We start from the raw sequence: 25968 nt of genomic DNA on the forward strand, positions 1-25968 counted from the left end.
TGTTACACAGATATTTATTGCTTTGCAGTTTCAGTACTTTTATACAAATATTTGTATCTGGAGAGCAAATTCCTTCCTAGAAACTAAATGTTTAAGAAGGCAGAGAAAGATAATTATGAGCAAGTTACACACTTGTTTATAACCATTTTACCAGATCATGGTATTCCAGTTGTGAAATAGAAATTTGCAGTCACTCCAGGTGTAGCCTTGTAGACAAGTCATTTCAAGACTGAAGTGTTACAGTTGATAGCTGAACATCTGTATTGTGCCATGACACAAGGCTAAAAAGTCAGGTGCCTTCAAGTGGCTGAAGAGGGCAGATGACCTGTATATCTGCTTCACCTGATGTATTATGGCTTTGAGAATACTTGGCATTTATACGGTGCACACCTGTGAGATAAGCAGATGTGGAAAGTGAGAGTGTGAAAGTAAACTTGCCACAGCCATGCAGCAGGTTAGCAGAAGCAGGATTAGAACTAGGCAGCTCTTTACTCTCAGTCCTGAGTTCAATCCATTAGATCATGCTGTTCTTCTGTTTTTCACATATATAGCTAATCAGTTACCAATATATAAAGCAAGTCCCAACCCATGCAGCTACACTGGATACAAGCACTACCAGAACTAAGGTCAGCCTGTCACCTCCCCTAATAATGCCCATTTTAGGTTTTAAATAAGTGGAACATTTCTCTCAGTTTCTAAACTTCAAGTGATCTATCAAGTGGAAGGTACAATGATACAGCTGCACTTTGCTCTGAAGCAGTGAAAATCAGAAGCAAGTGCTAAAGGAGCAGAAGCAGCTTTCATTTCTTTCCTGAGGGAGAGCTCCGATTTTCTGAGAGGAAAGGAGGATGGATATGTTTTTACACAAACTGATCAAACTACTTTTCATTCTCAACGAATACAAGGCTGACAAAGTCTCACATGTACTAATTTTCTTCAGCTAAGTCATCCTACTGTATGCTATGAAGCTAGAAGCTAATAAAATAGCTATTTCTCCTTCCTTGACAGGCTTTCGGGTCTGTCAGCTGAGAGCACTTATAATGACATCTAAAAGGGCTTGTAAACACCATGAGACAAACCATCTCTGATATTCCCCCACTGAATTAATCCTTTCTCCTCTGTCCTTAGGAAACAAACAAGAATCACCAAGATGCCTCCCTAGTGCAAAAAAGACAAATTTGCTTACTTGATTTTTCTTTTCCCAATGGGTTTCCCCTGCAAATTTTGGAGGTAGGATCAAACATGTCGGTTAGCAGAGATAGGGCTTGGCTGTGTCCCCTAGAATCACTGCCAGAGTGTGTGTTTCACGTGCTGTAAAATACGCAGCAAACTAATGTCATGGATGTCTTGTAGTTGAGAACGCGTTCCCTTAACACTTCCCATGTTGTCTGCAGAGCATAAACCACCCAATGTTGGCCAAATTACATTAAAATCTGAGGAGGTTAAGAGAAGAAAACCTGTTGTCAGGTAAGGAAACGTCTCTCCGCCGTTCATAGCTGGCTTTACCATTTCTTAGTATGAGATTTTAAATAGTGGTAAAATCCAAAGGATAGGCTAAGGGAAGCGGCAGAATTTGGGGTGTGGGTGGAGAGCGTATTACTGCATGCAGCACCTGTCCAACAAAAGCAGCAGCAGTCACCAAAGTGTGTGCATTAATTGTGCAGTGGCCATATGGATAGAGGACCAGTTGGCTCCCTTGCCAATCTTTTCATAGTTGGCCTGAGATTTTGCTGCTCAGAATGCTGTTGGGGATCTGGTCTGATGGGCAATAATCGATTATAGAAAGAATGGGTGCTTAGATTGAAAAAAAATTCTTCACTGCGCAATTTCAGCAACAAGACAACTGATGACTTAAAGGCCTCTTTTCCCATGAGCACTATATGGCACAGGCAGCCGTGGACTTTCTGAAGACACCTGTTCATTCCAAGTAAGTTTCTAGAGTTTTCCTTGCAGCCAGCTGATGCTATTTTCCTCTTGAGGTACAGAGTTACAACAGAAGGGAACAAATGCAACCTTGTGACCTATGAAGAAGTGTTTACTTCAAGGATGGGTCTAATCTTAGGACCACTTTGTAGGAATGCAACACGCAGCACTGGCTTCATGGACAGAATGTCACACTGATGTAATGTTACTTTGATGGCAAGACAAAGAGTGGCTGAAGCAGTTTGAGTACCATTTTCATTACAGCATTGTAACGAACCATTCTGAACAGAGCACATACACACACACACACACACACACACACCCTCCCGCAAAGCCCACACTTACCCCCTTCTGGGATTTGACATTTTTGGTAACAAAAAGAAACATGAACCTCACTTTAAGTGAGTTTCCTTGAGTTTGGCAGTTCGAAGATTTCCCTGTAGGGCCTCTGTCCCTGCTTCCCTCTGCCTTCAAGTGTGGCACTCCAGACCCACATGCTTCCACACTGGAATTAATTGGACACACCTGATCTGACCTCGGAATGACTCAGTAATAATTACGTAGCACTTTCTGCAGAGCACCTGATAAAAGGATGATGGCTGCATAGGTCTTAGAATCTGCCACCTTTTTGCAGGCATCAAAATACCAAGTTAAGCCTCCGCAGTGCTACTTGGTGGATCTCTGAAGATTAAGCAGCTGTACTGCACCTCTCAAGAATCCTCTGATGCAAGATTAGTCAACAGCTCACCTGTAGGATAGTGACAGTAGGCAGGTTTACACCAGGCTCTACCTAGAACTCATCTGTCTGAGGGAAGGCGTAGATGTCTGCAAACTGAATGAGTCTGTCTCTCAAGGGCTCTAGTCCGTGGTCAGCTGAAGCAGAGAGAGTCAGGTGGAATTTCTTCTGCTTGCTTGTGGAACTGGCTTTGCTTCTAGCCTTCTCTACAATAGCTGCCATCAAGCCCTAGAGATCTGGGAAGAACTGAAGCCTCGAAAGTTTTGAGTATTTCCCTTTGGTAGGATGGTCTGAACTCTTTTCTACTGACTACAGCAGGGAAATATTTCTTATTCCTGTTACAAGTACTCCTTCACTAGAGGACTGTGGCACCTTAGAGACTAACCAATTTATTTGAGCATAAGCTTTCATGAGCTACAGCTCACTTCATGGGATGCATACTGTGGAAACTGCAGAAGACATTATATACACATATATATATAAAAATATAAAGGTCTCTGTGTATATAATGTCTTCTGCAGTTTCCACAGTATGCATCCCATGAAGTGAGCTGTAGCTCACGAAAGCTTATGCTCAAATAAATTGGTTAGTCTCTAAGGTGCCACAAGTACTCCTTTTCTTTTTGCGAATACAGATTAACACGGCTGTTACTCTGAAACCAGTCCTCCAGTGGTTTCCCAAAGAAAATTTTCCACCTGGACATTTTGAGAATGCTATGAGATGTTTGGCTTAGCCCCCCCCCCCCCCCCCCCTTCTCAGGAACATAAGTTACCACAGCTCTCTCTTAGCTACTGCAGTGTATGCCAAGGACTCAGAGGCAAATCTCAGGGAGTCCAAGCATAAATTGAAGCTCACTGTGGTTGCTAAAGATACTTTGTGTAGCACTGATTTCAGGACTTTCATTCATTTGGGTTTATTTTTAGACACAGTCACTTCATGGTAGGTTCGATCTTGGAAAATAGGCAGAAAAGGTGATGGACACCTCTTTTCTAACAAACTAGGAAATTTATCTCTGTGGGAAAATAAAACAAAACAAAAAACACTACAGTTCACTTCAGACAGGTCAAAGAGCAATCCCAACTAAGGATTCTGCCCAAAGATGGAGTTTAGAAAGTTTTGCCCCATTGCTCTGTAAGGAGTGGGTAGAAGATCCAACAGCAGCCCATGTCTCCGTCTGGTGCCCTATGCCTGTTGACTGTCTACACCTATCTCCAAAATTTGCACAAGGGAAACCCATGCCTAGAAATATTGAACATGGTCATGAAGGAGAATGCATTAGATACCCAGTAACAAATACTTGGCAGGAGATAACAATGAAAACCTTTAGTCAGCCACCAACAGAAAGACTAATCAGTTTAGAACAGGAACAAACATTTTACACTTTCTATTAAAGTTGGTTCCATTTCTTTAGACCCATTTACTCTAATGCAAGGGCCACATTCAGGTGACAGCGGATACCATGGCAGGAAAACAGTGAAAACCGTTCTTGCCCTGTCCACAAAAAGAAGCAGAACCACAGCATCGTCACCTATATTTAAAACATCTGGGCCAAATATGCTAACAAACTCCTTAGCGACTTCCATGCATAAATACAACTGTAACACTTCTAATCCTAGTGGGTTAGGGCTCTGATTTAAAGATCACTTATTAAAAAAAAAAAAAAGTAAAGTACTAATAATTTTTTCCCCATTGTTTTGTGTTAGCAATAAAGAGATTACAGCATATTTGATAGTGTGAAAGCAGTTTGATTCAAGGACCTTTCACATTATAACAGCTGACATCAAATTATTCCAGATTCTGTATTTTCTTAGTATTTTTAGAACCATTTCTAATATTTACCAAGGTTTCATGACTCTTCTTCAAAGGCAGTTTAGAGGACTTTGTTTCATGTAATAAAATTTGGCACATCAAAACACACACCCAGTGAATGAATCACTGTTATCCAACCATCTTGAAGAACAGTAAAAAAAAGACTAGACAGAATGCAAGCGTCATGTCCATCCCTGTCCCATGTACCGTAGACATTCTAACCGTGGAATTCTTTGTTTCCCCATCTGCTCCTGCTGTTTGTTCTTCACCTGAAGTTATCTCATTTGTGACACCACAGTTAACTGCTGTGGTAAATGAATGGTAAGAGCAAACAGTATATGTATGAAAAAGACCCTTTTTTAGGGAAAAATCAAGGAGATAAATAATCAAATATAAATTGTTTTTAAATACTGTTTTTCAAATATTAACATGAAGATTCAGATGTTGTAGAAGAATTCATTCCAGAAGATCACAGATTTTATTTAGGGCTTGTTGACATATAAAAGTTAATATAGAATAAGGAAGAGTGAATTTAAAGCATATTATCTGTTCCAGTTATTACTTTAAGTTCAGAATAACTGTGTCCACACATGGAGTTAATTAGGAATAGCTATTCCCGAATGACTGCCCAAGTAGACAAGCCCTTGTATAGTAACTTTTATCCAAAGTGCTGCATACGGATAAAAGAAGCACACAGGATCACTATTGACTTGTTTGTGGCTGAGTGACAATACCTTACACTCACAAGAGACAAAAATAAACAATTTTGCAGATGGGTTTTAAAAGTCACAGAATGTCAGAAAGAGGTGGAGGAGGGGAAGAAAGCACCAGATCTGGGGCTACAGAAAGAGGCGGCAATATTTAGAAACACTTGGAGATATGAAAGGGGCAATAAAAGGAAGAAGGACCAGATCAAGCACTGAATTGTAAGAAAGAATTTTTAAATTGACAACACTGATGGACAGCAAGACGCTGAAATGAAACAAACAGCAACGTGAATGGTGAGAGAGCAAAAAGGTACATGTGTTGGGTGATTAGTCAACTGAGGTGGCGGACTAGAAGATTTTGGAAAAGCAGATCAATAGCTATGCAGAAATCAAGGCACTAAATCAGCAGCTCAAGGATCAGCATTTTTACTTTAATGTAAATAAGAAGCCTCCAGAGATTTGTTTAGAAGGTGATATCTGCAAGGTTTAACAAGAGAAAAGGGTGGGGAAAAGGTGTTAGTTGAAGATAACATCAAGACTCATAGAAGCAGCAGCAACCACATTGATAGGAGTATTAACAACAAGAAAGAAAAGTAAGCAGTGGAGATGGAGAGAACATTCATCTTGGTCATATCTAATATAAGGCGAGCGGCTTTAGTCCAAGTGGAAATGGAATCAAGCAAGGTAGAAAGAAGTATGGGTATAGGAGAAAAAAGGAAAGGAAAGAACACAACTGAATGTTATCCTAAGATTGGGCCTGAGCAGAGATAATCACACCGAGTGAGTTGGAAGAAATAGATTATGGGACCAAGAACAGAGCCCTTTGGGCTGAGACAGGAGAAGAGGCAGAGAAATGGTTGTCCCAGGATACCCAAAAAAACAGAACGAGATAAGGAAAACATTGGAGTGCAGTCAGAAAAACAACTGAGGCAATGAAAAAAATAAGTCAGTGACAGAAGATTATGAGAAGTCAAGAACAGAAGTAAAATCTTTGGCTGCAACCTCAAGCAACAATTTAAGAACTCATATGAGAGCTCTCTTAATAAAGTGACCTGATAGAAAACCAAACTGGAAAGGCGGAGTGAATTAAGGGCAAATATGAAAATAAGATTTCTGCTCGAAGATTTTAGAAAGGACTGCAGGGAGAAAGAAGAATCAATAGAAGGCTTTTTAAGAATAGGGAAAATAGCTCAAAAGAGGGATGGACCGAGCCTGAGACCAGAGAAGCCTTTTCAGTGGCCAAAGTCTGAGATCAGACAGTGGTTTGGTAACAAAGCTATGCTTAATTATAAAAAGTTATAGTAATTCACTTTTTTTCATAGCAAGTTTTCAGAATCTTATTGAATTTATATTTATTCCCACTATAGTCTTCAGTGACAGTGATTAGATTCCATTTCATTTCCAGTCCTTATTGAAGACAGGATTTGAACTGGCAATTTGGAGACTTATCCCATCAGTCATCCAAACCCTAATAGGTGCTTTATTTGAAAGGTCTACAGAAGTTTCAAACAGCCCCCCAGACAAAAGGCTGTTTTGAATGTCCAGAAACTGCATCAGATGTATTCCTAAAGATAAACAATTTATACATCACTTTTAACAGCAAAGTTATACTTCTAAGGTTTTGTATAACCAGTAAATTCTAGGGCTGACTTTTTATTGCATTATGACTCAGGTTATAAAGCATTAAGAAGTTGTTCTCCCATCAGAATGCGGGACAGTCTTAATTCTCATTTTTAGCAGGGGAGCTGCTTTGCAGCATCAGGTAACTGAGATCAATACAGGAGTGAAATGTAATGGCCTAGGATATAGATTCTAAGGCCAGAAGGGACCATTGTGGTTATCTAGTCTGACCTCCTATAGAACACAGTCCAGAGAACAGCCCCAAAATAACAGCTAAAGATCTGCTCTAGAAATGCATCTATTCTTGATTTTAAAATGTTTAATGATAGGGAATCTACCACAAACCTTGGTAAATTGTTCCAGTGATTAATTACTCACTGTTAAAAGTTTACACCTTATTTCCAATCTGAATTTGTCTAGGCTCAACTTCCACCATTGGATCATGCTGTACCTTTCTCTGATAAACTGAAGAGCCCATTATTAAGTATTTGTTACACAGACTGTAATCAAGTCACTTCTTAACCTTCTCTGTGTTAAGCCAAACTCCAAGAGCTTGATCTATTTATCATAAGGCATGTTTTCTAATCTGTAATCATTCTTGTGGCTCTTTTCTGAATCCTCTCCAATTTATCAACATCCTTCTTGAATTGTTGGCACCGGAACTAGACACAGTATTGCAGCAGCAGTCGCACCAATGCCAAATACAGAGGTAAAAATAATCTCTACTCCTACTCAAGATACCCATTTATGCATCCCACGATTGTATTAGCTCTTTTGGCCAGAGTGTCACAGTGGGAGCTCACGTTCAGGTGATAATCCATCGTGACCCCAAATCTTTTTCAAAGTCACTGCTTCCTGGGATAGCTGCCTCATCCTGTATGACCTACATTCTTTGTTCCTAGATGTATACATTTTCGCTTAGCCATCTTAAAATGCTTGTTTGCTTGCACCCAGTTTACTAAGCGATCCAAATCACTCTGAATCAGTGACTGGTCCTCTTCATTACTTACCACTCTCCCAGTTTGTGTGTCATGTACCAAGAGGTCAGACTAGATGACCTAATGGTCCCTTCCAGCCTTAGGCTCTAGGAATTTACCAATAGCTGTTGGTCAACGGTTTATACAGTGCAGTGGTTTGAGGCTATTCTTCAGTGATTTAGATATGAGGAGGGGAACACTACTGAAATTAAACCACTGATTTGTTGGGGCTTAGCATTAATTTTTATGTTTCATAAAACATTAAGTACACCGCTGAAATTCAATTCAGCTGGAATTAGAGGGAGCATCATTCATACAGATATACTATCCGGAAAGAATCGTTAAGATTTGTGTTCCCCTCAGAACTGCTGGAGAGGCAGCATCTCACATTTCAATAGAGGGAACTTCAAAGATGCTTCGATACAGTACAACTGTGCTAAGCACAAGCTATTATTTTTCAAATTTGACAAGAAAAGTACAGTCTCACCATTTCACTGTTATACTATGTGGCCAATGGATGATAAGAAATACAAAAGACTGGAGTAGGATTTCTTGTTTCATACAAAAACTCCAAGTTATTGGACTGACTACTTTAACTGCTGGCTGGCAGTGCAGGGAGAAAGCATGGCAAGTGAGTAAGAGCACAAGCTATGCCAACGGAGACAAGTTCAAATCCTGCCTTAAAGAGGGGTTTTTTTTCCCCGAAGGGTGAGAGATCTTCAAATGCTTATTTAGACTCATCAGATACACCCCAACATTGTCTTTGTTCAAGAGACAGGCTTTGACAACAGAAGGTGTGGCAGCTCGGGCTTGGGGTGCATTTACAGAGGTGTGCCTGCCACAGCAAGAAACTAAAGGTTAACGCCATTGCTGTTGTCCCTCTTTTGCACAGGCTGTTAATTCCCTTACACACTAAGACAGAAGAATTATTCTTTGCCAGACTTTATTATTAAACTAATACTCCATAAGTTGCTGGTTTCATTTTAAACTAATTTCTCTCACAATTATGAGAGAGAATTTAGCATTGGTCACTCATTTTAGACTGTACGCTGAGTCGCAAGCTCTTTAAATGTGGGGTGACTATTTTGTCCCATAACCAAGCACACTGATTTCACCCCTCAACAGTCTTAATTTAGCCTGTTAAGAAGCCTCCTGTCCTGCCCTGACGATTCTTCTCGTTTCCTCATCTTGCAGAAGCAAACTCTTGCTGAACTTGCCTTCAACCCCTTGAATGGAAGAGGTCTAGCGAGGCTGATCTAGCAGCTGGCTCAAAATGCCGCAACCTCCGACAAACTTGCATCTATTTCCCCTATCCTGTTATGGTTGAAGGAAGGGAAACAGTTATGATACCATGGTACTTCACAACAATGCTAAGTAGCACAGAGCTGTAGCTGCAATTCATGCTATGTGTTAAATATACTGACTAAGGCTCAGCCAAGTCAATGCGCTAAATGAACAAGCAAGACATTCTCTCCTCGGATAAATATCTGGTTTATATGACGCGTAAACACCTGCTGATAATCCACTTTGGGCCTCTGCTTTTTCCGTGGCTGGCCTTTTGCATTAGCACCCCCTGCACTAGTGCCCTCTGTCTGGGCAGTCCTGCTTGGCAGGTCAGCCTTATTCTTGACTCCCAGATGCAAGTTGTCATTTGTTGTCTTCTTTTCTCCAGCTCCACCCAAAAATGTCTGCATCCCACACTCATCCTCTGCTCTCCCGCGTCCTGACCCAGCTTTCCGTCCAAGGGTCTTTGATTCATTTGTCAGGGCTGGCTCCTCTGTTGCAGTCCTTGAGTCAACTCCCTTCTTTATCAAGGACTCCTGCAGTTTGAGTCTGTCGAACAGCTGCAAGGGAACATTCAGGTAAAACGATCACATTCATAAACAGAGGCTTCTCATTCTCCACTCCTAAATGAAGCACTGAGCACCTGGCCCAGAATCAGCAGCCAGGACATATGATCATCAACCGATATTAAATTTTTCCCAGAGTTAAACCAAGAAGTAAGGTGAATGGGTGTCTCACGCATCCAGATCTGCTAGACAGACTATGCAAGAGTGCCTTTAGCATCTCATGACTAATAGGGAGTTTGGTTTTGCATGGGCGATACTGCCATGGAGACAGTATTCAACACTATGGCAGGGAAGACAAGAGTCAGTGTGTTGTTCAATGACCTCTAAACCACCCTCTACCCCAAAAACATAGAAAGATAGTGCTAAAAGAATCCTTATCCCCTCCACCTCAGCCAGGAGACAAACAGCTGTGATGTGGAGCCTCGATATGTCAGGACTTCATTCAGGGAGAACAGATCTGGGGTTCCTTTAATGAGACAATGGGGCACCAAGGAAGAGGGCGGTTTTGGGAGGTGAGTGGCCAAAACCAATAGTAACTATTCATAAAAATGCCTAGGATAGCAGAACTGATATATAAAAAAGAGTTAATTAATCTGAAAGTGTAAAGGTGCTGAAGTTGGAAAAGAAATTATTATGCTAGCATTATGTATAAAGCTGACGTGAAATATACACTGGATTGCTTGGCATGTCCAATTTCCAGCCCCAGTATGAATGGGCTTAAAAGGAATACTGGCAACTTGAATGTTTTTTAACTGATAGATTAAAAATAAAAAAAGGGAAGAGGGGGAAGAGAGAGAAGAGGAAACTATTTAAATCTGGTTTCAGAGTAACAGCCGTGTTAGTCTGTATTCGCAAAAAGAAAAGGAGTATTTGTGGCACCTTAGAGACTAACTAATTTATTTGAGCATAAGCTTGAAGTGAGCTGTAGCTCACGAAAGCTTATGCTCAAATAAATTGGTTAGTCTCTAAGGTGCCACAAGTACTCCTTTTCTTTTTATTTAAATCTGTTGTTTGGATAGAATGTCCCCAATTTAAAAACAAATTCCTTATAATAAATTCGTTCAAGGATTTCTCAGCTCCCCTGCTGAGGTACAGAAGGTCTTTTGAGCAGGCCCAAAGCAACAACATACATGTCCGTCCCCCATCACCCCCTTCCTTGCTGTTCATGTGTATGCCTATTGCCTCTTCCGTTTCAGCTTTGCTGTAACTGGTAAATGCCCTCTTGCGGTGCTCGGAAAAACAGCAAGCATGTGAGCTCCAGAGCAGGACATGAGAGGGACAGCTTCATGGTATTGCAACAGACAGACATTCAAATGACTACCAAATGAACAGTGAAACTGACTATAGACAAAGCACTGTCAAATGCACAAAACAAACAAAATGGGGGGGGGGGGAGGAGAAGGGCAGAGTTTCTGCTCTGAACTCTCAGTTCTAGTAATCTTCTAGGGTTATCTGTAAAAGTAAATACTACAGTTTCAGATGGAAATGCTATCTTTTTAACTACTACAAAAATAAGGCACAGAAAGTCAGTTGATAAGCTATTAGAAAGCTATTTACCCTGGTAAGAGTCAGCTGAGGTTCACTGTAGAATGCTTTGCCCAGTACGGGCTTTCTGTATGTCTCATCTACATCTGTCAAGGCCTGGAAGAAGACAAAGGAAAAGGTTCAAGATAAAGTTCTAAACACTCTGACCTTCAGAACAGCTTTGTATCATACCTTATAAAGCCATCAAAAAGTGTCCTGTCTCAAGGACAATCTAGTAACAAGCACTACACAGGAATGTGTATCTTTATGTCCAAGACACTTAGTTATATTGATGTATAAAAACAAATGCATCCGATGAAGTGAGCTGTAGCTCACGAAAGCTTATGCTCAAATAAATTTGTTAGTCTCTAAGGTGCCACAAGTTCTCCTTTTCTTTTTGCAAAGCCCCTGTAGTGCCCAGCAGCTGCTTCTACATTACTCCCAAATCCTCCCCATCATCCTCACACACAAATACTTTTGTTTTCTATCCCAAGATAACACTGATTTTTTCCAACATTCTCCCACCTTCAGGGCTCAAAACCCTTTGACAGCTGCCTTCCCTCCATCCAATCTCCCCTCTCAAAAATCTTTGGGCAATCTCGCCTTGCTCTGCTTTTGTAGCACTGAAACGTGGTAGTCTGTCCCCTTTAAGGAAATGGTGCCTTGGGGTCAGCTCACTCTCCATCACCTGGTGTGGTCCTTTAAGATTTTGAGAGGTCTGATATAACAAAGTTGTAAGAGATACTGGTAGAGAGGAAGTGGTCATAGGAACAGGTAGTGTTTGGGAGGAAATCCCATGACTGTTTCTTTAAGGGCCTGGGAACAGGAGCCTTTCAGAATGGATAAATCAAGACTCTCCTTTCTCCCAGCCAATCGAGATGAGCTTTAGGAAGCAGACTCATAGCAGGAACAGGCCCGCTTGCTGAACTCTTTGGGGAAGAGGGCCCAGCTGAAGGAGAAGATGGCTAAGGCCCTACAGCTGGCCTAAGAGGCAAACATAGTTCCAAGGGGAGAACTGGGGACTCTTGCCTTAAGAAGAGACAGAGGGACTGCATGAAGCACTACCCCAGCTCCATGGAATATGTGGATGAAGAATTTCGCATGTGGAAAAGACAGTAATTTAAGGAGTGACATCAAATGAAAGAAAAATCAGTCTCCTAGAGGAAAAAACAACAACAACAAAAGATTCAGAAGATCAAGGTAAGGAAAATGATCAGAGGGGCAAAATAAGCAAGAAAAACTGTTTTGAGGAAAGGCAGGGGAGTAGTTTCCAACACACATGCCTAGATCCTGCAGAGAAGATTTTAGAGATTTCTGCTATCCCTTATATTTTAGCTCTCTATGTTTGGTAACAGAAACTTGGGAAATTGTTAAATACATCCCAGCATTCAGTACAAGGGCAAAATGGGTTCATGATTAACAATACTACATTCCCACCTCCTCCAAGTTTGCCAGTTTAGTCCCTTTCCCAGGGGGTGTTTAGGTGTTTCCAGTGCAGAGGTTGTGAGTCAAGGAGTAGTACAATAATTACCATATTCCAGAATTTGTCAAACGCAACCAAAAACCCTGTGCAGACTCCACGCAGCCCCTTGAAAGTTCGGATGTGGACATTGACTTTTACACCATCTCTGACACAACGATGTAGCTCACCAAGAGGGCTGCCTTCGTGAACTAGAACAGATATGAAACACCATCAGTGAAGTGTATATTTTATATACAACAACAAAATACAGATGGCTCACATCCCCCCCCAACCAACACCCCATTCCCCGCTCCCCCAAGCCAGCACCCCCATCACCCCAGCCAGCACCCCCCAGTCCCCACTACTCCCCCTCTCCCCACAGCCAGCACCCCCATTCCCCGCTCCCCCTCTCCCCACTGCTCCCCTTCCCCCCACAGCCAGCACCCCCATTCCCCGCTCCCCCTCTCCCCACTGCTCCCCTTCCCCCCACAGCCAGCACCCCCATAACCCTTCCCCCCACAGCCAGCATCCCCCCGCTACCCCCCTCTCCCCACTACCTCATTCCCCCTTCCCCCCACAGCCAGCACCCCCATAACCCTTCCCCACACAGCCAGCACCCCCATTCCCCCCTGCTCCCCCTCCCCCCACAGCCAACCACCCCGCTACCCCCTCTCCCCGCTTCCCCCACTGCTCCCCCCACAGCCAGCACCCCCCTGCTTCCCCCACTGCTCCCCCTCTCCCCCCACAGCCAGCACCCCATTCCCCCCACCTTCCCCCACAGCCAGCACCCCCATTCCCCCCACCTTCCCCCACAGCCAGCACCCCCCGCTACCCCTTTCCCCCACTGCTCCCCCTCCCCACCTCTCCCCAAAGCCAGCACCCCCCGCTTCCCCCACTGCTCCCCCTCCCCCCACAGCCAGCATCCCCATAACCCTTCCCCCCACAGCCAGCACCCCCCCGCTACCCCTCTCCCCACTACCCCATTCCCCCTGCTCCCCACAGCCAGCACCCCCCGCTACCCTCTCCCCCCACTGCTCCCCCTCCCCACCTCCCCCCTGGGCCCGCACCCCCATAACTCTCCCCCCCACAGCCAGCACCCCCCCACTTCCCCCACTGCTTCCCCTTCCCCCCACAGCCAGCACCCCCTGCTTCCCCCACTGCTCCCCCCTGAGCCCGCACCCCCACAACCCTTCCCCCCACAGCCAGCACCCCCCGCTACCCCCCTCTCCCCACTACCCCATTCCCCCTGCTCCCCACAGCCAGCACCCCCCCCGCTACCCTCTCCCCCCACTGCTCCCCCTCCCCACCTCCCCCCACAGCCAGCACCCCCCCCGCTACCCTCTCCCCCCACTGCTCCCCCTCCCCACAGCCAGCACCCCCCCCGCTTCCCCCACTGCTCCCCCTCCCCCCACAGCCAGCACCCCATTCCCCCACCTCCCCCCTGGGCCCGCACCCCCATAACTCTCCCCCCCACAGCCAGCACCCCCCCACTTCCCCCACTGCTTCCCCTTCCCCCCACAGCCAGCACCCCCTGCTTCCCCCACTGCTCCCCCCTGAGCCCGCACCCCCACAACCCTTCCCCCCACAGCCAGCACCCCCCGCTACCCCCTCTCCCCACTACCCCATTCCCCCTGCTCCCCACAGCCAGCACCCCCCCCGCTACCCTCTCCCCCCACTGCTCCCCCTCCCCACCTCCCCCCACAGCCAGCACCCCCCCCGCTACCCTCTCCCCCCACTGCTCCCCCTCCCCACAGCCAGCACCCCCCCCGCTTCCCCCACTGCTCCCCCTCCCCCCACAGCCAGCACCCCCCCCCGCTTCCCCCACTGCTCCCCCTCCCCCCACAGCCAGCACCCCATTCCCCCACCTCCCCCCTGGGCCCGCACCCCCATAACTCTTCCCCCCCCACAGCCAGCACCCCCATTCGCCCCTGCTCCCCCCCGGCGCCCGCCCCTTACGCGGCATCCTGGTGAGGACGTTGCGCGGGGCCCGGCGGCGCCCGGCCCGGCCGCGGGCCGCCGCCTCGCGCTCGGGGCCGCGGCTGACCATGAGGCCGCGGAGGCGCTGCAGCCGCTCGGGGTCGGCGGCGGGCGGGCGGCGGCGGGCGCTGCCCGGCGGGCGGCGGCGGGCGGCCGGGCGGCGCAGGCCCCGCTGGAAGCTCTCGTACTCGGCCAGGTTGTTGAAGCAGGGCGCGCCGGGGAAGGGCAGCGGCGTGCGGGCCGAGTACAGCGCCAGCAGCGGGTCGAAGCGGGCCGAGCTCACGTCCAGGCGGCTGGGGCTGGGAGACCGGCCGGGCTCGGGGCTGGGGCTGGAGCCCGAGCGCCGCCGCCGTGGCCGCGGCTCCCCGCCGGCCGCCTTCTCCATGCCCCGCTCGCCGCCGGGCCGGGCCGGGCCGGGCTCGCCGCCGGCCGCCTCTTGTCGCTCGGCCCGGCCGCCGCGAGGGGCCGCCCCCGAGCCCGGCACCGCCCCCAAGCTAAGCAGGCTCCGGCCCGCACCGCGCTGGGATGGGAGACGGAGCGCGGCCCGCCTGGGCCCGCGGAGCCTCTGTGGGGTGGGAGCAGGGGGCCCGGCTGCAGAGACAGCCGCGGGTTGGAAAGAGGGCCAGGGCCAGGGGGCCTTCAACGGTGTCCCTGCCCTGATCTCGGCCAGAGGCACACGTCCCCCGGGGGTCCGCGCAGGTCTTCTAGGGGGTACAGCTGCTCCCCTAGATATCTGCCTCGTTTTACAACAGGCTGAACGTAGGTCAATACGAACTAAAATTTGATACAGATGACTTGTGTCTACCGCTCTGCACATTGAACTGCAGGGACAATATTGATAGCCCAATGATTGTATTTTATAGTTTGATGGTGAAGATGAGAACGCCAGCAGTTGTTCGGGAACAGTGTGGCTGTGAGGCTTTTGTTCTTTTATGTCTGATTTTGTAAGCAAGTAGTTTCTAAATTAGGTGAAACTTGGGGGTGCGCAAGACAAATCAGAGTCCTGAAAGGGGGACAGTAGTCTGGAAAGGCTGAGAGCCATTGCCCTGATGGTTTCAATACAATGAGCTTTGCTCGGTGCTTATCCCCTCATCTGGAGGGAAATCAGGCCAGTAGCCCCAAGCCCCAGCCCTCCTGGCTGGTAATCAAGCTCTCCAGCACTCAGATAGATTAAAGATGCTCTGGTTTTAATATGGCTTCTCTAAATGCTGCACCTTTAATTAATTTCTCATACCAAAACCCCTCTGTGTATTACAGCAGCTCTGCCTGTGTAAAACACCAAGTCCCTTGCCCTAGGACCTTTCACAGGTCATGCACTGGCTCTTTCATAGAGGTGAGCACTTATGTTGCACAACTGAAAGGCAGCTGGGTAAAGGTCAGTACAAAAAGCTTATTATTTTTTCCTTAAAGAGAACATATTGCACAAGTGTTTTCTCAAAAGGAAAGTGACACTATTTCAATCCCTGGAGCCCATTCTAGTCACTGTTAAGAGACTGCACCCCCTGCTATTAAACTCCGTAACTAGTCCCCAAAGGTCAAATGCTTCATTCTACGGCAGTAAAACCTAACTGAGAAAAGTCCTCTGAACAACTTCAAAAGGAAGCGTCCATTTCTGAAGTGGGTCACAGTGACACTTTACCTGCTCTATAGAGGCACAGTGTTAACACAGTACTGGGCCGCTGGCATATACTGGTTCTAATTCTGTCCAACACTCATCCACCTCCTCTTTTTTCTTGGGCATATCCATTTTCAATTGTTTCAACTTCCTCTAGTTTTGAATAGCAAACTTTAGATAGATAGGGCCTGATTTTTGGAGGTGCTCAGCACCCTTTACTTCAGTTGGAGTTATTTGTTCAGCACCTCTCAAAACAACAACATGACACAAAATTAAAGGCCATTTTTGAAAATATGACCCTTACCTATGACCTGCAGTTTCCACCTATCTGTGAAAGGGGAATATTTACCTATTATACACTATTCTGAGGATTGGTTAATGCTTGTAAAGTGCTCTGAAGATATAAAGCCCCATGTCGGTGATAAGTATTATCAGCTGGAACCATGTTCTCAAAAAATTCTTTCCACTTTATGCCAGAGTGAAAAATCCAAATTTTACTATTTTTTTGAAGATAAATTTATTATATGAGGAGAAACCTCCAGAAGTCAGTTACTGGAGACTGACATGAGACATTCTGGAGTCCAATAGAGTTTATATCTCAGACCAAAGTATTAGAGGGCTCACAGATGCTAGGAAGACTCTCTATAACTTAGGTGTCATGATTAATTTGGAATGAATGATGTGCTGCCCACCCCACAATCCCCCAAGTCTGCCTTTTCCTATTAGCTTCTTGATGATCACGTATCCATACTACACATTAAGAAAATGAGATTGTATATACTATCTTATATTTAGGTGCTTATTATCCAGCTGGCTTGAATGTATTTTCTTTATAGCCAATCACATTAACAGGAGCAGGGGCAGAGACAGAAATAGCCACAGTAATAAAACACCTTGACTCCGTAATTTTTTATTAGTGCTTTTCAGACAGGTTGTGAATAAATAATAGTAAAAAAAGATACATATTGCTGTAAATCAGCTCTCTTCTGGAGGGGGGGGGAGGAGTGGCTGGAATGTTAATTAATGAGAGACAAGTCCAGTGTCAACCTTCTTTAGTCATAGTTGCTCCTTGCTTTCATTGTCTATGCCCAGCCTGCGAAGCATGAACAATTCCTTACCAAGTACTTGTCAACATAGTTTAATCAAACCTAAAGAAGAGTTCTGTGTAAGCTTAAAAGCTTGTCTCTTTCACCAACAGAAGTTGGTCCAATAAAAGATATTACCTCCCCACCTTATCTGACAGTTAAACTATGTCATTTGAAACCCGTATAGTTAAAATGGTACCATCCTTAGTGTGGATGCTTCTATATCAGTATACACTTTTATAAACTTATCCCCCTAAATATACTGGTATAACTGTGTCCACACTAGGGACTGAGCTGATTTAACTACTTTGGTAACAAGTATTCCTCTAACCAAAATAGTTAAATCAGCACAAAAACTATATGTGGGCCAGGGCACCAAATTCCTTCAGGTACACACTCCAAGGTAGTTTCTCCTCATCCATCCCATCATGACTCATCTCTGCCTCCTCTTGTAGCAGGAACTGTCATCTATACCACTGCATGGATCAAACAAGAGTAACATAAGACCTTCCCAACTATAAGCAATAAGATCTTCTCTCCCTCTTCTCTGCTAGTTTCCATAATCCTAGCCAGCAGGAGCCAGAGGGTTTCCCAGTGAGCAGAAAAATGAGAGCATGACCTACACACACCTCCTACCATGACAGAAATCTGTATGAGAACTTTATTACAACATTTGGCCATTTGAGACCTTCACTAATAACTAGCAAAGCCACAGCGACAAAAAACTCTGAAGAATAAACATAGGAGGGGGAGAATTACATTTCTGCATCTTTAAAAAAATAGAAAAGTAATTTACACATGAGAAAAACCCCTTTAAAATTAGTTACAGCAAATTGTTGGGCTACTTTGTGTATCTTCAACATAGGCCTGAGATGTGGACTGCTAGAGAATTTTTGTAACAAAGCTCCCTGGTTATGGAACTTGATTCAAGGCACTATTCCAAGTCTTTAGTCTGTTTCAGAGTTTAAAACAAACCTAAAGAAAATCTTTCTGCTGCTTTTAACTGTTCCAAAGAGTAGATGGTTTTAGCGGAGTAACTCTATAAAGCACCCTGTGTCGTTAATGTGAAAGATCCTACATACATGCATGATGATGTTGTTATAAGTCAATGCAAATATGCATTTACAAGGGTTAATTTTGTAATTTTATATAAAAGTTCTTTCCCTTTGAAAGTACCATGATTTTCGCTTCTGCAGATAGATATAGCTGCATGACAGGCAAGGACACTGTTTCTAAGACAACATCACTCAAAATGTGGATGCTGAATTACAAAGTTAAATTATCCGAGCCTCACCCCACAGTCCTCACTTCCCAGAAGCTCATGCAGATAAGTTGTTTCCTGTTGTTTGCACAAGAACTCAAACTGGGAAGGTCAGCTATCAGCTAGGATTTCTGGATAGTCCTCCCAGAACTGGTCCCCAATGATGTCACAGTGCAGTGGGACAGCTTTACTCCTGGTCCGTGTCACTTCAACTTCCTTCTCTTCCGTTTCCTTTGGCAGTTTTATTCTTTTTGTAGTGACTTCTTTAACCTGCAAATATAGTTCACACATGAGTGTATTTATAAAAGGACTTTGAAGGTTTCATAAATTGTTGGTTTTACCTTGTTTACATATTAACAATAAGACCCTTTTGTCCCTTCTGCCTTATGACAGCTTTTAATTTTGTACCAGAATCTGCAAATCTAGGCATATGGTGTCACTCAAGTACCAAAAATAAGTCATACTGAAACAATTTTTCCAGTCAAAACTCATGCCACGCAGGTCATATATTTACAGGGTTTTGCTACTGAATGGATCAGATTACAAGAATGCCACTCTGATGATTTTCATGGTAATTGTTTCAGGATTCATTTTTCATTCAATTCAATATCTACACCTGAAGTCTTTTAGCTTATCACATGAGTATTTTCAGCAAGACAAAAACACAGGTGGCAAGGTGCAGGTGAGCTGTTTGCTCTAAGCCAAACACTGAAATGACGTTCCAAAATAAAGGCAAGCATCCCCAGGTGTATATATTACTATATGGTGAGACACTCATTAAAGCCATTTATTAATATAATCAAGAGATAGGTATTCATGCACGTTAAGCCACTGGATAAAGAAACAGATGAAACAGTTGGTCATTCTCACATGGTCTGAAGAGAGCACCGACAAATACTTGGAAAGCTGGGAAAGAATACATCAGTTTTTATGGAAAAAGTAGATATAAAGCCTCCCAGAAGGCCTAATATTGTCAAAGAGATGGGCAAGAAACAAGAGACAAGTGGAACACTATCTCAAACGAAGGAGTCTCTCCCTATATCAGTCCTCTTGGTAAAATGCCATAGAAATCACCAGCCACAAAAGAAAACTGAGTTAGCTATTAGTCATTCTTTTTATGTATAACAAAAAGTAAGAACAGTGAGAAAATTGTGGCGGACTCTCAACCAACATTAGCTAGGCTCTAATCACAAGAAACACACACACTTCTACTTCACATCTATACTAATTCATAAATTTTAAGACCAGAAGACACCATTTATGATAATCTGATCCCCTACATAATTTCACAGAATTTCATTCCTGCATCAAGCCCATAACTTTTTGTTGAGCCAGGGGAACAAATGCTACTAGCTAACTCTGAAATGAAGAGATTTGCAAGTTACAGATAAAGAAGTTCCTCCATCAAAAGTTACTTTTGTGCGTGTACCATGCAGCAACACCTCATCAAAATAAATGAAAATGAGGACTGATTGTTCAGTGAGCTGAACAGTCCTAATTGCTTCATAACAAAAATATTAAGGCTCCAATCCTGCACTGAGCTTTGCATAGGCCCAAGTGTTTTCTTTTGGATTATACTATAGCAAACTTGGAAAAATAGTCATAAATTTTACCAGCCTAGGCACAATCTACTTATCCAGCTTTTAACCTGACTGATTAAAAAAAAGCAAACTGTATTTTACTCTCATGAAGAGTGAGCTCTAGGCAAATAGAATTTTGCAAGACTGACTTCTGTAACACATGCATACACAGAGATGATGATGAGTCTATGCATAGGTAAACAGTCGTACAGATATTTTATAAATGAGTCAGATTTCAGACACCAGTTTTCATATTATTCAGTTAGACATAGATATATCTATAACACCTCAAAATAACTCATTTTTAACACCCACTGTTCAAAACCCCCATTTCCTTAGTATCTGGAATATCTCTATATGTAGACAGTCATAGCCACGGAAGCGGAGGTCATGACATTTAATCATAAGAAGCATCGGGGGTGGGGGTTATACTGTGGTTTGTGACCTGCACGCAGTATTTATTGTTGTAGCACCTAGGAGCATTAGCCATGGACCTTGTGCTAGGTGCCATACAAAGAGCAAACAAAAAGATGGTCCTTGCACCCAAAGCGTTTGCAATTTAAGAATAATACACAAGACAACAGATTCTTAAACAGACTGATGGGAGAGTACAAGGAAACAATGAGTCAATATTGCTCAGTATAGTAGGTGGTGGTCCCCGCTCATGAACAACCTAATTATTGTCAATATTTTTGTAGGCACCAAAGCAAAGGAGGGTTTTAAGGAGGGATCTGAAGGAGAATGAGGCAGTTTTACAAATGTTTATTGGGGGCTCCTCCCAAGCAGGAGAGAAAGCACAAAGGTGCTTGTTTGAAAATTTAACACATGGGCAATGGAGGCTGACATCACATGCCAGGGGTGACCAACCTGTGGCTCCGGAGCCACATGCGGCTCTTCAGAAGTTAATATGCAGCTCCCCTTGTATAGGCACCGACTCGGGGGCTGGAGCTACAGGTGCCAACTTTCCAATGTGCCAGGGGGTGCTCCCTGCTCAAGCCCTGGCTCTTCACAGGCCCTGCCCCCACTCCACCCCTTCCCACCCCCTCCCCGAGCCTGCCGTGCCCTCGCTCCTCCCCTGCCTCCCCACCCCTCAGAGCCTCCTGCACACCACGAAACAGATGATCGGGAGGGAGGGAGAGGCACTGATCGGTCGAGCTGCCGGTGGGTGGGAGGAGCTGGGACAGGAGCTGATGGGGGGCTGCTGATGTATTACTGTGGCTCTTTGGAAATGTACATTGGTAAATTTTGGCTCTTTCTCAGGCTCAGGTTGGCCAACCCTGTCACAGGCCAACTGAAGGCAGGAGTCCACTTGTCTATACTGAATGAGAGATGGTAAGTAGTGTGGGGGGCTAGGCATGCAGTTAAGATACTTTTACCTTCTGCCATATTAGTACAGTTCCTTTCCTATATATCAAAGGCTCATTGTTGTAGTTAATGTTGAATTCAGAAAATAAAATCTCATTCTTGTCTCCAGCCAAAGTTCCCTGAAATTGAGAAAAAGAAAATAAGAAGTGCACCTTATAACCTCAATTTATTTATACATGTCCTTTTTTATAGCACAGAAACAAGTAGGGTAAATGTTGAATGCAAGTAATTAATAACATGCACACAGGGTTCTTTAGATCTTCGAACAACTTTATTAACTCATTATCCTCACAGCATCCCCATGAAGTAAGGAAGTGTTATCTCCTTTGGTAAAATGGGGATAGATAAGCAGAGTGAGGTCTGTGTGTTCTTCTTGATTTTTATTAGGGCTGTCAAGAGATTAATAGCAATTTATTTAAATATTTTTGGATGTTTTCTACATTTTCAAATATACTGATTTCAATTACAACACAATACAAAATATACAGTGCTCACTTTATATTTTTGATTACAAGTATCTGCACTGTAAAAAAAACAATAAACAGTATTTTTCAATTCACCTAATACAAGTACTGTAGTGCAATCTCTTTATCATGAAAGTTCAATTTACAAATATAGAATTATGTACAAAAATAACTGCATTCAAAAATAAATGTAAAATTTTAGGGCCTGCAAGTCCACTCAGTCCTACTTCTTGTTCAGCCAATCACTCAAACAAACAAGTTTGTTTACATTTGCAGGAGATAATGCTGCCCACTTCTTCTTTACAACGTCACCTGAAAGTGAGAACAGGCGTTCTTGGGGCACTGTTGTAGCTACCATCGCAAGATATTTACGTGGCAGGTGTGCTAAAGATTCATATGTCCCTTCATGCTTCAACCACCATTCCAGAGGACATGCGTCCATGCTGATGACTGGTTCTGCTCGATAGCAATCCAAAGCAGTGCGGACTGACGCATGTTCATTTTCATTATCTGAGTCAGATGCCACCAGCAGAAGGTTGATCTTCTTTTCTGGTGGTTCGAGTTCTATAGTTTCCACATCAGTGTTGCTCTTTTAAGACTTCTGAAAGCATGCTCTGCACCTCGTCCCTCTCAGATTTTGGAAGGCACTTCAGATTCTTAAACCTTGGGTCGAGTGCTGTAGCTATCTTTAGAAATCTCACATTGGTACCTTCTTTCACTGCAGATTTGACAGAAAGCAAAGCGTTCCTAAAGTGAACAACATGTGCTGGGTCATCACCTAAGACTGCTATAACATGAAATATATGGCAGAATGCGGGTAAAACAGAGCGAGGGATATACAATTCTCCCCCAAGGAGTTCAGTCACAAATTTAATCAACACATTTTTTTTAACAAGCATCATCAGCATGGAAGCATGTCCTGTGGAATGGTGGCCAAAGCATGAAGGGACACACGAATGTTTAGCATATCTGGCATGTAAATACCTTGCAATGCCAGCTACAAAAGTGCCATGCAAATGCCTGTTCTCACTTTCTGGTGACACTGTAAACAAGAGGCGGCAGCATTATCTCCCGTAAATGTAAAGACACTTTTTTCTCTTAGGGTGACTGAACAAGAAGTAGGACTGAGTGGACTTGTAGACTCTGAAGTTTTACATTGTTTTGGTTTTGAGTGCAGTTCTGTAACAAACAATCTACATTTGTAAGTTGCACTTTCAGGACAAAGAGCTTGCACTACAGTACTTGTATGAGGTGAACTGAAAAATACTATTTCTTTTGTTTATCATTTTTACAGTGCAAATACTTTTTATTAAAAATATACACTTTGATTTCCCTTATAACACAGAATACAATATATATGAAAATGTAGAAAAACTTCCAAAATATTTAATAAATTTCAATTGGTATTCTATTGTTTAACAGTGCAATTAAAACCACGATTAATTTTGTTAATCGTGATTAATTTTTGATAAATTAATCACAGGAGTTAACTACGATTAATTGACAGCCCAAATTTTTATATTTGTACACAACAAAAAAAGGTGTGGAACAGCACCCTGTAAAGGCAAGAAGAGGAGAATGAGATGGATAAAGTGACCTGCCCAAGACCACATACTGAATCATTGTTAGAGCTGGGCTTAGACTTCAAGAATTGCTGAATCACAGTTTTACACCCATACCACATCTCTTTTGAGGCCAGTCACATTTCATATACACATTTCTAAGCATTTGAACCCATTAATTATGAAGTTAAAATCCTGTTTGGATTCTAATTAAAGTAAATTTGTTGCCAGTCAGGTTAAGATCTTTACACCTCAACTGCAAAACAGAAATCCAAAACCAACATCATCTCCAGAGAAAAATAAGCACATACTGGGAAAAATAAATTGGTATACAGGCCTTCCATAATGGGCAAGACATGCCTGCATAGGGCTGGATAATTGGAAGTACTTGGCAACTGGGTTCTGCGTATGTTCCCTGTAGTATTATGAATAAAATCTCTCCTTATAGTTGATATTAGAACACAATTAATTTAGAAGAGGTGCTTACCTGTAATCTGTCTTGTGCTTGGACTGGTGTCAAGCCACTTCGCTGCACAAGCATCCAAAACACTGTATTATAGAGGTTATTAATGTGGCCTGCAGAAATAGGAAATGGTGTCAAAGGACAGACTATTTGCAAAGTCTAGATGGCTATTCAGAGAATGGTTTTCCATTCCCACAAATTCCTACAGCTAGATTTTTAAAGTACCATTAGTAATATTTGTCGTTATGTAGTATCATCATAATCCAATCTCATGCTTTATGGCATACTGGATCTCTGGAATGGTCAGATGATTGATTCCTCACAGCTACATGAAGTATATCATAATTGTTAAGTAAGATGCATTATGGCAGACAGAGTTCACCTTCCTCTGAAACAACAGATGTTAGTCACTGCCCCAGGTTTGATACTAGCTTTGCAACAGTGACCTGATCTGTCATGGAAAATCCTATATTCGTCATTTGACTGTTGTAATTTTGCTACACAATATTGCTGAATTTGAACGTTTATATCTCTCAGTGAAAAAAAACAACATTCAAGTGATGTTACTAAAATTTCTGGTACTGAATTTCAGTATTTTAGTGATGACAATCCAGTATCTGCTATGGATCCCATGTTATTAATGGGTGTGCTTGTAAAAATAATAGAAGTATTAACACATAAAATGAGTAACGTCACAAACACCACGTTGCTCTTTCTAAAAGAGTGTCAATGGAAGATAAAAGGGGAATAAAAATACAAACTGGGATGGTTTTGGAAGATTACTGTAGAATGTAAAATAATCTACTTTCTAAGAACATCATCCAACTCTTGTGCAGCTTAACAGCTCCAAGGATGTGTTTTTAAATAAGTAAACTACAGTCCCTCTGCTATACAGCAGCTTCTTTTTCACTGAGCGCACCTATGCATGCGGCAATAAGGGGTTAGAGGTTTTCATCCCAGGAGGAAAAAAACACCCAACAGTTATAAATCGTTATGCTAAAAATCAACTGTTCTCGTTTTCCTGATATCTAAAGATGCTTACAATCTGCTTGTCTCCAGCTGAGATAGTCCTTTAAATTCTGGTTACTGGGATACAAGACAACTCGTCCATCAAATCCGGGTGGATACAGGAGTGGCTGGTCCTTAAAATAATCCTTCCAGTAGAAAACATAACTGGAGGCAAACTGGGAGACGACGTGAGTCATGAACTTACTTGCAAACGCAAAGCCAACAGACAGAGAGAGAGGAGAGAGACAGAGAATACATTAGCTATTAAAACAACTATACCTTTCTATCTGTAATTATTTGGGTATCAGTGGCAAGGCTTCTGGTGGACAGCAGTGCTTTTCATACCGTGGCTCTATGGATCACCAATAGCAGGTAGAACCTTTTAGAGTGGTTGGTGGAATTAAACATGTTAAGAATTAAGCAGTGGAGGCTGGAAGAGGAGATAGGTTACTGAAAAAATCCTCTTTTGTAGAAGATGGTTTTTATTCACCCTTTTGCTGTTTGTTTGTTTTTAAACTTTATTTAATTTACTTTTCAAAATCATCATACACAAAAACATAACATCAAATACTCCATGGCTAATTACAATCTCATATTATATATACAAAAATCACACCCACAAACACAAGTGAATTGTGTAGTTTCCATCTATATCATACAGGTAGCATCTGTACAAGTTTAAGGACAAAGAAACAATAGTTGCATATGCCAGCTCTCAGAGAGAACTATTAAACATGGGGAAACTGGTAAGCTCAAAAGGAGAAATTACCTTGCTCTTCTTTTAAACCAGTTACTTTTCTTTTTAAAAACAAAGCTGTATTCATCACTCTGTCCATAAGCCATGACAATATCCTCCAGCTCTTGCATCACAGTCTGGGCACACTTAGTCATCAGATGGAGGGCACGGTCATCATTAGGCTTACTGAAGCCATGCTGCTCAGCAAAGCTTCAAGAAGAATAGAGGTTCAATAGGAAATTAA

The 25968-nt window shown here is 43.4% G+C and overlaps 2 protein-coding genes and 1 long non-coding RNA gene across 7 annotated transcripts in view; 1 reads left to right on the top strand and 2 right to left on the bottom strand.

Annotated features, from left to right (window-relative positions):
* Positions 1–15417, bottom strand: LSM11 (LSM11, U7 small nuclear RNA associated). 2 transcript variants are annotated; one of them, XM_048862681.2, is made up of 5 exons: positions 14565–15417; positions 12678–12817; positions 11180–11263; positions 9284–9616; positions 1–390 (listed from the first exon to the last, which is right to left on the bottom strand). In XM_048862681.2, the coding sequence occupies exons 1-5, from the start codon at positions 15400–15402 to the stop codon at positions 376–378; spliced, it is 1410 nt and encodes a 469-aa protein (XP_048718638.2). In that variant the 5' UTR covers positions 15403–15417; the 3' UTR covers positions 1–375. The 2 variants fall into 2 exon arrangements, with proteins under 2 accessions (XP_048718638.2, XP_048718637.2); XM_048862680.2 differs by lacking the exon at positions 1–390 and having other exon boundaries at positions 4924–9616.
* Positions 11990–25968, top strand: part of LOC142072935 (uncharacterized) — a 15491-nt gene continuing 1512 nt past the window's right edge. The window contains exons 1-2 of the long non-coding RNA XR_012669547.1: positions 11990–12346; positions 21387–21458. This is a non-coding gene — a long non-coding RNA (uncharacterized LOC142072935). The remainder of the gene's footprint in view (positions 12347–21386; positions 21459–25968) is intronic.
* THG1L (tRNA-histidine guanylyltransferase 1 like) overlaps positions 17095–25968 on the bottom strand; it is a 10969-nt gene continuing 2095 nt past the window's right edge. Inside the window, exons 2-6 of one of the 4 annotated variants that reach the window (XM_048862682.2) lie at positions 25758–25934; positions 25023–25192; positions 24005–24093; positions 21503–21610; positions 17095–18816 (exon numbers count right to left, since the gene is read on the bottom strand). In XM_048862682.2, coding sequence (XP_048718639.2) covers positions 18658–18816; positions 21503–21610; positions 24005–24093; positions 25023–25192; positions 25758–25934 — 703 coding nt within the window. In that variant the 3' untranslated portion in view covers positions 17095–18657. Of the gene's footprint in view, positions 18817–21502; positions 21611–24004; positions 24094–25022; positions 25193–25757; positions 25935–25968 lie in introns of those variants that run through there. The other 3 variants (XM_048862684.2, XM_048862683.2, XM_048862685.2) reach the window with 3 other exon arrangements.

The sequence above is a fragment of the Caretta caretta genome, chromosome 8 (genome assembly GCF_965140235.1).
Source record: "Caretta caretta isolate rCarCar2 chromosome 8, rCarCar1.hap1, whole genome shotgun sequence".
Classification (NCBI taxonomy): Eukaryota; Metazoa; Chordata; order Testudines; family Cheloniidae; genus Caretta; species Caretta caretta.

Bases quoted from the DNA above. Each gene is read 5' to 3' on its own strand.
- LSM11 (XM_048862680.2), bottom strand. From the start codon at position 15,402: ATGTGCAGAGCGGTAGACACAAGTCATCTGTATCAAATTTTAGTTCGT. The intron at 12,818-14,564 runs GTAAGGGGCGGG...TATCTGTTCTAG, and splicing joins CGTCCTCACCAGGATGCCGC to TTCACGAAGGCAGCCCTCTT. The intron at 9,617-11,179 runs GTAAATAGCTTT...GTTCCCTTGCAG, and splicing joins CTCAGCTGACTCTTACCAGG to CTGTTCGACAGACTCAAACT.